The sequence below is a fragment of the Oryctolagus cuniculus genome, chromosome 16 (assembly GCF_964237555.1).
Source record: "Oryctolagus cuniculus chromosome 16, mOryCun1.1, whole genome shotgun sequence".
Taxonomy (NCBI): Eukaryota; Metazoa; Chordata; class Mammalia; order Lagomorpha; family Leporidae; genus Oryctolagus; species Oryctolagus cuniculus.
Genome location: NC_091447.1, coordinates 45281487 through 45295089, shown reverse-complemented (window position 1 = coordinate 45295089; position 13603 = coordinate 45281487). Strand labels below are relative to the sequence as shown.

The window sequence follows — 13603 nt, the reverse complement described above, 5'->3', positions numbered from 1 at the left end:
AAGATGAATGAAGTAATATGTACGTAGTTAGTGCTTATCTGGTGCATTGCATAGAAAAAATTCTCATACTTTTGCATGTATTGTTAATATTATTTCTGGAAGTAATTACTGCTTTTATGTTAGCCTAGTTTTAATTCTCAATTGCCCAATCAAATTTAAATGGCAGTTTATTTTTGCTTTTACTGTTTCAGGAAACATTTATAATGCTTCTGGTATAGTAATTTAAGAACTACTTGATAATTGTAGGGGGCCTCCTTTATTGTTAATTGTTATTGTAATGTTAGATATATCAACAGATTTAATAACACAGAATGGCTAAAATAGATCATTTGTTTTAGGATGATTTAGAAGAAAAACAACTTAAATCTGTCAAGAAAGTGATGCAGTATTACCAGAATGGACTTGTATCCTTCGCATGTATATATGTGTATTCATTTTGGTTGTTCTGAAACTGGAGAAATTCTACTAGAAAATTGATAGCTTCCTATTGCTGCTGCAACCAGTTACACAAATTTAGTGACTTACAACAATGTAAGCCAGTATATTACAGTTCTAGAGATCAGAAGTGTGAACTTCCTCTCACTGAGCTACAGTCAGGGTACCGGCAGGGCTGGTTCCTTGTGCAGACTCCAGGGGAGAATCCTTTCTCTTGCCTGCCTCACTGTCCAGAGGCTTCCTGCCTGCATCCGTTGGCTCATCACCTTCCTCACAGCTGGCATCACTCTCAGCTTGGCTTATGACATCACACTTCCTTCTCTTTCTCAGCCCCCCCCCCCTTCCTGTATAAGGATCCCTGTGACTGCATTGTGCCTACCTGCATAATCCTGAAATCCATAACCACATCTGAAAAGTATCTCCGTCATGTGAGGTGGCATGTACGTGAATTCCCTAGCTTAGGACGTGGACGTCTTTGAGGTGGCCATTATTGTGTCTACAGTAAAAAATACTGTAACCTTTTGTATTTTTTTTTTTTTGACAGGCAGAGTGGACAGTGAGAGAGAGAGAGAGAAAGAGAGAAAGGTCTTCCTTTGCCGTTGGTTCACCCTCCTATGGCTGCCACGGCTGGCGCGCTGCGGCCGGCACACCGCGCTGATCCGGTGGAAGGAGCCAGGTACTTATCCTGGTCTCCCATGGGGTGCAGGGCCCAAGGACTTGGGCCATCCTCCACTGCACTCTCTGCCAAAGCAGAGAGCTGGCCTGGAAGAGGGGCAACCGGGACAGAATCCGGCACCCCAACCGGGACTAGAACCCGGTGTGCCGGCGCTGCAAGGTGGAGGATTAGCCTAGTGAGCCACGGCGCCGGCCCCTTTTGTATTTTTTTACAGAATTTTATTTTCTATCAGAGAATATAAATAAAATGGAAGAAACCGTGTAGCACGATTAACTCTTGGATAATGTCACTTTCTACAGATTTAGGAAGACAGTGGGTGTAGTTAGTAGGACCGAGCCTAAGTCGTGATTCTACCACTTTGTGTGAGCACTTGCACCTTTGATAAGCTTCTTCACTTCTCCTTCCTGCTAAGATAGGATATAATCACACTTCATGAGGTTGGTAAGATCAGAAGAGGCAATGTATGTGCAAGTACTGGATAATCTGCATAACATGGTGTGAATGCAGTAGCCCCGCAGAATCTGCCACCCTGTCAGAATATGTGGCTCAAAACCTCAAAACTATCTGTGCTGAAGAACCATTTTTTTGTTTTGTTCTTTAAAAAAAAAAAAAAAAAAAAAAAACCTGTGTAATTGGGAAACAGAATTAAAGTGGATCTGGTGTTGTGTTGCAGTGGGTAAATCTGCTGCCAACAATGCCGGCATCCTGTATGGGTAGCGGTTCTTATCCCGGCTGCTCTACTCTCAATCCAGCTCCCTGCTAACACACCTGGGAAACCAGTGGAAGAAATCCTTGGGTCCTTGCACCCAAGAGATTGGGATGGAGTTCCAGGCTCCTAGCTTTGGCCTGGCCCAGCTACAGCTGTTAAAAGCCATTTGCAGGGGCCGGCGCTGTGGCATGGTGATTAGGGCTGCTGCCTGCAGTGCCGGTGTCCTGTTTGGGCGCCAGTTCAAGTCCCATCTGCTCCACTTCTGATCTGCTATCTGTTGTGACCTGGGAAAGCAGTAGAGGATGGCCCAGGTCCTTGGGCCCCTGTGCCCATGTTAGGGACCCAGAGGAGGCTCCTGGCTCCTGGCTACAGATTGATGCAGCTCCGGCCGTTGTGGCCATCTGGAGAGTGAACCAGCAGATGGAAGACCTCTCTCTCTCTCTCTCTCTCTCTCTCTCTCTCTCTCTCTCTCTCTCTTTCTGCCTCTCCTCTGTCTGTGTTGTACTCTTTCAAGTAAATAAATAAATCTTTTTTTAAAAAAAGAATAGAAGTGCCACAAAAATATCAGATTATTATAAAGTTTTTAAATGCCCACTCTGACTTTCTTACCACAGGCTAGTAAGTACAGTTCCAGAATGGGCAGTGTCTTGTATACCACACTTGGAGCAGAACTGATGTAAACCATCTCTGACATGTCTAAAGACTGCGGCCTCTGGCATTAACTTGTTCCAGTTCAAAGCACCGCAAGGCTTCCCGTCAGGAAAATGTGCCTCCTACGTTCATCTAAATCTTTTCTGTTATTTTCAAGCTGGTTTTCTATGGCTCTGTTGGACCAGTGAGGGCTTGTGGATATTAAGCACTATTTACTGGTAGCCAGGGAGGTGATTTCCTGTTGATTTCTTCAGGTGAAACAGCTGGTGGCAGATGGCTCTATTTCTAAATGCCTGTAGCAGGCTGTCTTTAGGAAGTTGTAAAACTTGTCAAAGATAAGTTAGACCACTGTCTGATCACTTCTCTAGGAAGTTAACAGATGTAAGTCCTCATATACCCAGCTCTTCCAGCTTTTCCTAAGAAGCTCCTAGAAGGAGGCCAGAAGTAGCAGGATTCAGCCAAGACGTTTAAGTCACAACTACCATGATTTCTTAGTTGTAAAACAAAATCAACAAATTTTATTTCTGCAACAGAAGGGTTATTTAAAAGGGTAAAATAAAAGGTACTTTTACCTGAAGGTCTAGAGAGGTTACAGTTTGCTTTCATATTAGTTTTAAATTTTTTATTTGTTTATTTGAGAAGCAGAAAGAGTGAGAAAGACAATGCCTCCATTCACTGGTTGAGTCTCAGAGGCATGGCCTGATCTGCACTGGGCCAAAGCCAGGAGCAGGGATTCAATCCAGGTCTCCCACTTGTTGGCAAGGACCCAACTACTCAAGCTGTCACTGCTGCCTCCCATGGTGTGCATGAGCGTGAAGCTGGACTCAGGAACTAGGGCTGGGTATCGAGCTCATACACATGCTCTTGTGTTAACTGCTGGGCTAAGTGCCCACCTACATGCTAGTTTTAAATGAAATGAAGTCCCAACCAATTTAAACCTTAAATACAAGAAAATGTGTCTGAGTTAAACTTGAATAAATAATGTGGTAATATAAGATAAGCCTTGAGGTAGGTATTTATGTGTGGGAGGTTGAAGAGAAAGGATATAATTGAATCTAATCACTAAGGTGACTTTGTGCAGTGTGGTGTTGTTCATGGCCAACAGTAGATCACTGAACCACTGAGTGTGTGGTGTTGTAGTTGGTAATCTAGTCCTACACTGGGGTGAGAAGAAGAAATTGAGTGAGATTACTGAGTCAAAATAATACTTCTAAAATGGTTCTAAATTTTCTTTAGACTTGAAAATAAAAATAATTGTAATAATATCTGCCACATTGAACAAAATAAGTGGGATTCTATAGATTTTCTTGGCAGATGGGCTATAAGGACTATTTTAATAAATATATTAATCTTACTGTTTATTTCTTAACCAATGATACTAAAGCCCTTAAGGGATTTGGCACAGATATTTAAAATTCTTAATCTGTGTGCAGGAAAAATTGAACACCATCCCCGTTTCATAGAATCTACATATGATATCCTACAACTGTGTGGGTAAGTTGACTTTCTTTGATCTTGTATTAGAATGTGGTATTTTATTATTATGTATCGCAGAAGGTTTATGCATTATGGGGCAGCAGAGTGACATAGACTCAGGAAGCCTCAGCTGATCCTTGGAGGCCAGCGGTTTGTTTCAGAGGTTGTCAGTTTTACAGTAGCCTGTGATCATTAGCCACAAAAGATTAGATGGTAAGCATACTAAAATATTTTCTTGTAGTTAGTTACTGTCAAGTGATTGGTAAGTATTAAGTTAAATAAAAGAATTTTAGTATTTTTAAAAATTCACTAAATAAATTTCTAGATAATACGTGTTGTTTCAGTCTATTTTTTTTCTGTCTTTAGAAAATTTGGCTCTCAAGGATAATAGTAAGCTCTGTGTCAAGTTTTATTTGATTTTATAAATTTGAATGAAGAATAAATTATCAATTATGTTTGGCTTACACTTTTTAATGCAAATTAGAAGTCACAATGATAAAAATACTACATCCCATTCTCCCTACTTTTTTGTTTCTACAACCAATTCTGGAAACTACGATACATTATGCTACTTTGCTGCCACACAGTGGCTAACCTGGATATGTATTGAAACCGCCATTGTAAATAAACCTGTCTGACAATTTTATCTTCTAAGTGTTTCTACCAACTTAACGTCTTCAATAACATTGTTTGTTTTTTGGGATTTAGCAGCAATAATATTTAAAATTTTATAGCCACTAAAATTTACTATTTTTGATAATCTGAATAAAATAATCAAGAATAATTTGTTGAATGCTTGCATCATGCCCTACTTTTCATAGGAGCCATGAAAAATAAATGACTGCTCTCCTGCTTTCAAGGAATGAATTGAAAATTATTATTATGATGACATGAGATTTTATTATGTACAACACTTTCAAATTTCAGGGTTGTGCAAGTTCTAAGGAAACACAATCCTTACTTTCAACACCAGTGCTCCTACGTGGCTCTGCAGTTTTTCTACTTTCCTGAGTTCTACTTCTGTCCTGCATTTCTCCACACCTTATCCTTATTCGATTCTTTTAAAGACATTTTTAGAAGATAGAAACATTGAGAATAAAAAAGTAAAATCAAACCTGTTGGTTTTGTTTTCTGAGCAGCATGTTTTCCTTAGTGCATCAGAAGTATAATGCCTACTCTTACTTAGCCTTTTTAGTTAAAAACTCTTCTGATGCTGCTTCTTGTAGGTTCTCTCCTGTGGTAGGAAAGGAAAACATTTGAAGATGAAAAGTACTAGTTTCAAAATTCTTCACTTTAGAGATAAGAATAGTCAGATAAAGTAATATATTATTTGCTATTTTACTCTAAAAACACTAGAAATGAACCTCTGTGGCATTTATAAATTTGTCCTTCTCAGAGCTTGTCCTCTGAATATTCATCTCTAAATTCAGCTTGACCTGTGTATTCTACATTCACCTTGTGATAGTTCTCAGGACCATTTTCCAACTTCGTTATTTTTTCCTTGAAAGACATAAATTAAAGTTCTAGGGACCTGCATTGTGGCACAGAGGATTAAGCCTCCACTTGTGATGCCTGCATCCCATATTGGAGTGCCAGTTCTAGTCCTAATTGCTCCACTTCCAATCCAGCTCCGTGCTGATGTGCCTGGAAAACAGTGAATGATGGCCCAAGTACTTGGGCTCTTGCAATCTATGTGGGAGACTAGGACAGAGTTCCTGGCTCCTGGCTTTGGCCTAGACTGGCCCTGGCTATTGCAGCCATTTGGGGTGGGAACCAGCGGATGGAAGGTCTCTCTCTCTGCCTTTCAAATAAGTAATTTTTTTAAATCAAAAGAGTTACTATCTATGGGGCATTCACAATGTGTGTGCTAAGCACCTTGCTAAATGCTCTTAGAAATACTTAAAACTTTAATTTATTTTTTTGTTTTGTTTTGTTTTAAAACTTTTATTTCAAGAGTGAGAGACCTCCCATCTGCTGGTTCAGCCCAGAAATGCCCATAATGGCTGGAGGGCCAAAGCCTGGAGACAGGAGTTAATCTTGGACTCCCGGGTGGGTGGCAGCATTAACAGAAAGCTGGAACAGAGAAGTAAGCGGGGACTTGAACCCAGGCACTCAAGAGATGACTTAACCATTGCCCCAAAGGCCCATACAAGTGACTTCTACAGTTTAGATATTTACTCAGTTTACACATTCAGCCGACTGCTCTTCCACTGACTGACCCCAGTCCTCTGGCCTCCAGTGGGGCTGGAACAGACCTTATGGCTCTAAAGTTCCCTTCACCGGGCCCCTTAGCTTGTGGCCTGTGCCCGCTCTGGCTGCAAGTCAGCTCCATTTAAAGGTCAATTCACTCAATTAAGAGAATTCCAGGGGTGAATGGCTGGGTTTGATTCCCACCTCCTTCTCCCACCACCCGAGTCAGGCCCAGGCCTCCATGTTCTACAACAGAATCACTGGGAGGGACAAGGCTGGAGTTCCCCGTGTGGGCTTGGGGCTAGGTTTGATGGCAACTTTCCAAACTGGGACACTAATGTCCAAAACAGCATTAGTGAGCCACCCTCCCAGGACCCTGGGAAATACTCTAAGGTTACTGACCACCCTGCCCAATCCAAACCAGACTTTGGTATTGCTCTGTGAGCTCTGGTGCGAGCCCACACAGCCACTCCACCCATCACAGACAGGAGTCCCCCTCTCTCAGCTCTCACCCCAGAATATGCTGACGGCCTGAGAGCTCCGCGGACAAGAGGCTGCGAGGAGGGGGAGGGGGAGGGGGAGGGGGACGTGGTCAGACAGTCCCAGGGAGCCTTCCTCAGCAGTGCAAACTTTAATTCTTACAATAATTCTAGGCGGTAGGCATGTCTAAAAATCCATTGATAATGAAACCAAGATGTGGAAAAGGCAAGCAGTTTCCCTAACTATTAGATGACCGGGGCCAGCATGTGGCCCTTGGGTTAAGCTGCTGCTTGGATTCCCAGACCCCTTACCAAAGTGTGGGTGGGAATCCCAGCTACTCCACTTATGAACCAGCTCAGAGAAATAAATCTCTTTCAAATAAATAAATATTTTTAAAAATTCTATATATAGGATATATTGTATTTTACATAGCACAGGAGACTCAAATTTTGAATTCACAAAATGCCAAAACAGTTTATATTTTGTTTTAAAAAAATAACTTTATCTCTCCTTTGAAGTTCAGACTAATGACCCAGGTTATGTGCCTTATCTTTTATGATAGTTAGATAAGTTATTTTCAGATAACTATGAATTTGACAGCTGTGATATGCAATTGTAGTATAAGTGATACTGAACTTGAATTCCTTAGTGTCTCCCAAAGCATCCTGTTCTTTGTAGACAGTCCCTAATCCAGTTAACAAAGAAAAGGGCACTGACCTTTAAGAACAAACAGACACCAATCTATTAACTAGAGTTTGAAAAACTTTAGAGAAAACCCTTGCACGGTTTTTAAGTTATAGGTGAACTTGGATCTGTCTTTGTATCAGACTGTTATCTTCCTAACTTTTGATGAATTATGCTGTAATTCATTATTGCTTTGCCCTCAATGAGAAAGAGAATTCCTAAGTCATTTATTCATGAGATGTGATACAGCTTTCTTAACCCATGCTTTTTACATGTATTTCTTTTCACTTTTATAAAACAGTTTTTCTTCTGGTCAGTTAGAAATACTTTTTTTATTTATAGCTATCAGTTCCCCCAGGGCTAAAGAACAGGATATTATTCTCATTTTATTCTTTAGAAAGAAACTGTTCCCTTCCCTTCTTTACAAAAGATGCTTCCATTAAAAAAAATTGTCTTACATTCTTCATTCTTATTGAAGCCTGCCATTTTTGAAAAAGAAAACGTCGGATGAAGTAACTTATGCTGAAGATACTGCCAATTCAATTGCACTTCTCGGTACGTTAAGGCTTCCTTACGGGAGGGAGTTTAACAAGTACCAGTGCCTGCTGTTTCAGTAAGTCCACTAAGCTTCACAGAAAGTTGCTGCCCAGGTCTCGGCTCGCTCTTTCTTTTCCGGCTGGGAATTAATCCTAGTGTGCTTGGTGATAATGCTGCACTTGTTTTCTGCGTAGGTGTTTCTTGATAACAAGGTTCTATGTTCCTAAATTGCAAAGACTGGCAGATAATTCTTCATGCTTAATTGACTTGGTGTTGTTTAGTTTGATGAAATATTTAACATTTGTTTTCAGTCAGAAAGCATATGTTCCCCTCCTCCAGCAGCAACAAAAAGTTTTCAGCTTACAACTTTAATACTTAATTTCTAGAATCATTGAGGACCTCATTGTTCATTAAATTATCTAAAATTTTAAATAAAAATCATAAAATGGTGGTGCATGAAGAACTTTGGCAAAGTACACATAAAGATGCAGGTACCTGTAGTTTGTACACAGAAGTCTGAAAAAAAAGCACAAAAAAGTAGGAATTCATGCCTGAGTGATTGCTTGACTTTCTGGAGAAAGAAAATAATAGTTTCCTAGGAAAAGAGATCAGTGAAACCTGAGCCCTTTGAGTAAGCCCCTGAGACATGACAGCATGTTCCCAAACGAATCCTGCATCATGTCGGTTGATTTATGTCTTTATTTGTAAAAGGGAAATAAAAAATACATGACTGACCCAATGATTAAAAAAAAAAAAAAAAAAAGAGAAAAGCTGTTTGCTAGTTATGATCTCAGCATTCTACTTTGCACAGATGTTATTCAATGAGTAAAAAGCATTTTTATTTTTAGCAATTTTATTTTTAATACTTTATTTTACATTTTTATTGTAACATTTTATTTTTAACATTTCCATTGGTAAATCTAAATAAGTTTCATAGTCTTCAACTTTAGTTGTTTTAGAAGAACTACCTAGAGCTCACCTACTTTCTGGCCTAGAATAAGAGAAAGTGTCATGGAGATTTGTATAAACACAAGGAATTAGAGAAGGAAACAAATTTTTTTAAGATTGATTTATTGGGGCCTGGGTTGTGGCACAGCAGGTAAAACCACCTTCTGGAGTGCAAGCATCCCATATAGGCTCTGGCTCAAGTTCCGGCTGTTCCACTTCCAATCCAGCTCTCTGCTAATGAGCCTGGGAGAGCAGTGGAGGATGGCCCAAGTGCTTGGGCCCCTGCATCCACGTGGGAGATCTAAAAGAATCTCCTGGCTTCAGCCTGACCCAGTCCTGGCTGTTGCGGCCATTTGGGGAATGAACCAGAGAATGGAAGATCTCTCTGTGTCTCTCCTTCTCTTTGTGTATAGCTCTGCCTTTCAAATAAAATAAATCTTTTTTTTAAAAAAATGAGGGCCTTTGCTTTGGCATAGCCGGTAAAGCTGTTGCAAAGTGGGCAAATCCCAAATGGGTGCCGGTTCAAGTCCCAGCTGTTCCACCTCCGATCCAGCTCTCTGCTATGGCCTGGGAAAACAGTAGAAGATGGCCCAAGTCCTTGGGCCCCTGCACTCATGTGGGAGACCCGGAAGAAGCTCCTGGCTCCTGGCTTCGGATCAGCACAGCTCCAGCCGTTGCAGCCATCTGAGGAGGGAACCTGAGGATGGAAGACCTCTCTCTGTCTCTCTCGCTGCCTCTGCCTCTGCCTCTCTGTAACTCTGTCTTTCAAATAAATAAATAAATTTTTTAAAAATGAAAAAGTCTAAAAATATTCATATCTTTAAAAAATAGGATGCTGGAGTTGCAGTCTGCGGCTTTTCCTGCTACACCACAGCACAGCCCCTTAGAGAAGGAAATGTTAAGAAGCAGGCAGGTTGAAAAATAGTGGGAAATTTTAATTCCATGAATCTCTGTCATCAATAAATGTGTAGTAGAAAGCCAACCCAAAAAAAGATGTGGCAGTGTTAACAGATTAAAAGTGTAGCTTTTCTTGGTAAATTATTGCTAAAATTATTCTTCTGTTCCCTCCATTATTTTAATTGTATGAGCAGACATTTGTATGATAAATACATGGCACATTTCTTATTGAGTATCCACCTGCTCATTGCTTACTTACTGATGCCTACAGAACATGTTGCTGTTTCATTTGAGGGCAGAATGAACTCTTAGCTTAAACTAAGCTCCCTTCACTAAGTACTGACTGCAAGTACTACTATTCCTTATTTTCTTAATTGCTAGAAACCTGAGTTTAAAATAATTGTACACAGTATGAAATGTTTAACAAAGGCTAGCATGATATTTCCTAATACCTTCCAGTTTCTACTGTGAACAAGTAAGTCAAATCATGCTTTCTTCTAAAGGTAGAAGCTCTGTGACTCTTCTGTCTGTAACTCTTCAGACTCAGGGGCAAAGTTCTGGAAATGGATGAGGGAAGAAGTTGTTACTGAGCCCCAGAATTATAAAACGGAAATCAATAAGGCATTATGTAAATTTACAGGAGTTAAAAAGGTGGAGAAGCAATTGGGAAATCCTAGAATTTTCTATAACCTTGCACATTTCAGTACTTTTGTCGAAAAAAAGTGTAGTTGCTCTTGTTGGTTAAAGTTTTTCAAAACCTAAACAGTGATTTTTTGCGATTTCAAAAGAAATGTCCAAAAGATTAAATTAAGAAAATAATCTTGAGGGGCCGGTGCTGTGGCGCAGCAGATTAAAGCCCTGGCTTGAAGCGCCAACACCCCATATGGGTGCCGGTTCTAGTCCCGGCTGCTCCTCTTCTGATCCAGCTCTCTGCTATGGCCTGGGATAGCGGTAGAGGATGGCCCAAGTCCTTGGGCCCCTGCACCGCATGGGAGACCCGAAAGAAGCTCCTGGCTCCTGGCTTCGGACCGGCACAGCTCCAGCCATTGTGGCTATCTGGGGAGCGAACCAGCGGATGGAAGACCTCTCTCTCTGTCTCTACCCCTCTCTGTAACTCTGTCTTTGAAGTAAATAAAATAAATATTTTTAAAAAATAATCTTGAAATTGTCACTTTTTAAATATTTTTTTTATTTTTGACAGGCAGAATGGACAGTGAGAGAGAGAGAGACAGAGAGAAAGGTCTTCCCTTTACTGTTGGTTCAACCTTCAATGGCCGCTGTGGCCGGCGCGCTGCGACCGGCGCACCGCGTTGATCGGAAGCCAGGAGCCAGGTGCTTCTCCTGGTTTTCCATGCAGGTGCAGGGCCCAAGGACCTGGGCCATCCTCCACTGCACTCCCGGGGCCACAGCAGAGAGCTGGACTGGAAGAGGAGCAACCAGGACTAGTACCTGGTGTGCTGGCGCCGCAGGCAGAGGATTAGCCTAGTGAGCCGCGGCGCCGGCCGAAATTGTCATTTTTAAAGTGGTATCTTTTGCAGATGGATTGTGCTGAACTCTAAGTAAGAGTAAGACATACCATGGGACCAGAGCTGTGGTGTAGCACGTATAGCCACCACTTGTAACCCCTGCATCCCATTTGGGCTCCTATTTGTGTCCTGGCTGCTCCACTTCTGATCCAACTCCCTGCTAATGGCCTGGGAAAAGCAGCAGAAGGTGTCCCAAGTGTTTGGGCACCTGCTACCTATGTGGAAGACTTGGAGGAAGCTCCTGGCTCCTGGATTCAGCCTGACCAGCCCTGGCTGTTGCAACCATCTAGGGAGCAAACCAGCAAATGGAAGACTCTGTGTGTGTGCGTGTGTGTGTGTGTGTAAAACTCTTTCAAGTAAATAAGTAAGTCTTTAAAAAATAAATAATAAAAATGTTAACAAGGCATTGCTTTGTGTCCCCTCCTTCCATCTCCTTACCTTCTCACTCGCTCTCCTCCAGAGATAAACATTATTCAAAGTCTAAGACAAAACTCAAATCTTCAGGAAACACCTAATCATTCATTTACTCTCATAGAATCCAACTGGATCCCTTTCGTTTCTAAAGCTGATGCCAGCGACTCCATTTGTCCTCAGGAATCCAATGGGCATGGATCATTTCCAGAGTTTGCACATCATTTTCAGTTTCCTTTGGAATACTTCTAGGACTTCAACAGAATAAATGCAATCCAGCTTGAAATAATAGGCTGGAGCCAATTTGATAGTAGTTTAGATAGTAAAGGGACCTTCCATTTCCTCAGTACCACCCAGATAACGAACCTGTTGGGCAAAGACTACCTAGAAATTTGCTCCCTTCCAGTCTGCCAGCAAATAGAAAAGCAAAGCTCACTTGTTACATCTCTTAAGTGAAGGATACAAATTACTGACTCTAGTTAGGGAGAAAAACTACTAATCTACATCTTGCCAAAAGGGTGATAATACACAGTCCCTCCAGCATTTATGTTATTAATCATTCTTTTCTTCCTAGGAGGAAGAAATACACATATACATACACATATAAAATTACACATGACCCAATTTGTATCCCTGATAAGAATATATTTAATAATCATAATGTTAATATTTGATGCTTAAATTTGCAAGTAAACTTATGACAGTGTTATTAAATAGCACTTATTTTTCTTTCTGGCAGGTGATTTAATGAAAATACAAAGTTCTGAATTAAGGATACAAATTTGTAAGTGTATTGTTGACTTTTATCATTCAGAACCACCAAAGAAGCATATTCCAGGTGAACTTTTCAACTTGTGTCTCTAGAAAGTAAAATATGCTACCTCATTTCTCTTTGAACTTGAAAGATAGAGATAGGCTCATAAATACAACATATTGAAAACAAAACTTTTTTGTAGTCTCAGTAGTTCAGTCATCCTAAAAATAACACTTTTTTTGCTTGGGGTTTGCATGCTATTTTTATTCAGGTGCTAAGTGTGTATGACAATTTGTGAGGTCACATTCAAGTTAGTTTAATTGTAACTTACTTTTAACTAATACTATTTAATGCTGCCATTAAACTTATTTTTCTGACATTTAAAAATTATTCATAATATCTCTCCCACCCAATGAGATGCTAAATTCACAATGCTAGTATCATTCTCAATCATGTTTGGGGAAACAGTTCTATGTGTTAAGCTAAGGCATCGTAATATGTCATGGTAAAATGAAATACACTGAAATGGGTGGTGTCGAGGGGCCTGTGTCCTGTGAGGGTATAATATTATTAATATAGACTTCCTACCTTTATAATTTCTATAATTGATCTAGCAAAAGAGAAAATGTATAAGTAGTTGTTAATTTATGTGTTCTTTAACACAGGTGGAAATTAGAACTCAAAACAAAGATTATGACTAGGGAAAAATGGAAATAACCTCTGAACTAAAGAAATTAGTAAGGATATTATTAAATATCAAATTTGAACTACTAATGATATAGTGTTTTGCGGGTAGTAGACATTGGATGCTAAAAATATCAGAGGCCAAAAATATAGGCTTGGAATTTCTCGAAACAGAGATGGCCAAATAAAAGCCATGAGAGTGCTCAAGTTTGCCAGGAGATGAAGTGTATACATAACAAGGGATTAAGAAGTACATCAGGGAGAGTGCCATATTGAGGTTTGGGAAATATGATCCAAAGAAATTAGCATTTAAGGGAGTTTCCTTTTTTTAAGATTTATATATTTAATTGAAAGTCAGAGTTACAGCGAGAGAGGAAGAGGCAGAGAGAGATCTTTCATCCACTGGTTCACTCCCCAAATGGGTGCAATGGCTGAGGTCGGGTCAGGCCGAAGGAGCCACGAGGTTCCTCAGGGTCTCCCATGTAAGTGGCAGAGTCCCAAGCACTTGGGCCATCTCCCACTGCTTTCCCAGGCACATTAGTAGG

General features: G+C 40.5%; 1 protein-coding gene across 3 annotated transcripts in view; it reads left to right on the top strand.

The window, feature by feature from the left end:
* Positions 1–13603, top strand: part of CFAP69 (cilia and flagella associated protein 69) — a 62219-nt gene that overhangs the window by 7735 nt on the left and 40881 nt on the right. For all 3 annotated transcript variants that reach the window (XM_070059826.1, XM_070059825.1, XM_070059828.1), the window contains 4 exons: positions 339–404; positions 3856–3965; positions 7780–7856; positions 12360–12458. In XM_070059826.1, the coding sequence (XP_069915927.1) occupies positions 339–404; positions 3856–3965; positions 7780–7856; positions 12360–12458 (352 nt within the window). The remainder of the gene's footprint in view (positions 1–338; positions 405–3855; positions 3966–7779; positions 7857–12359; positions 12459–13603) is intronic.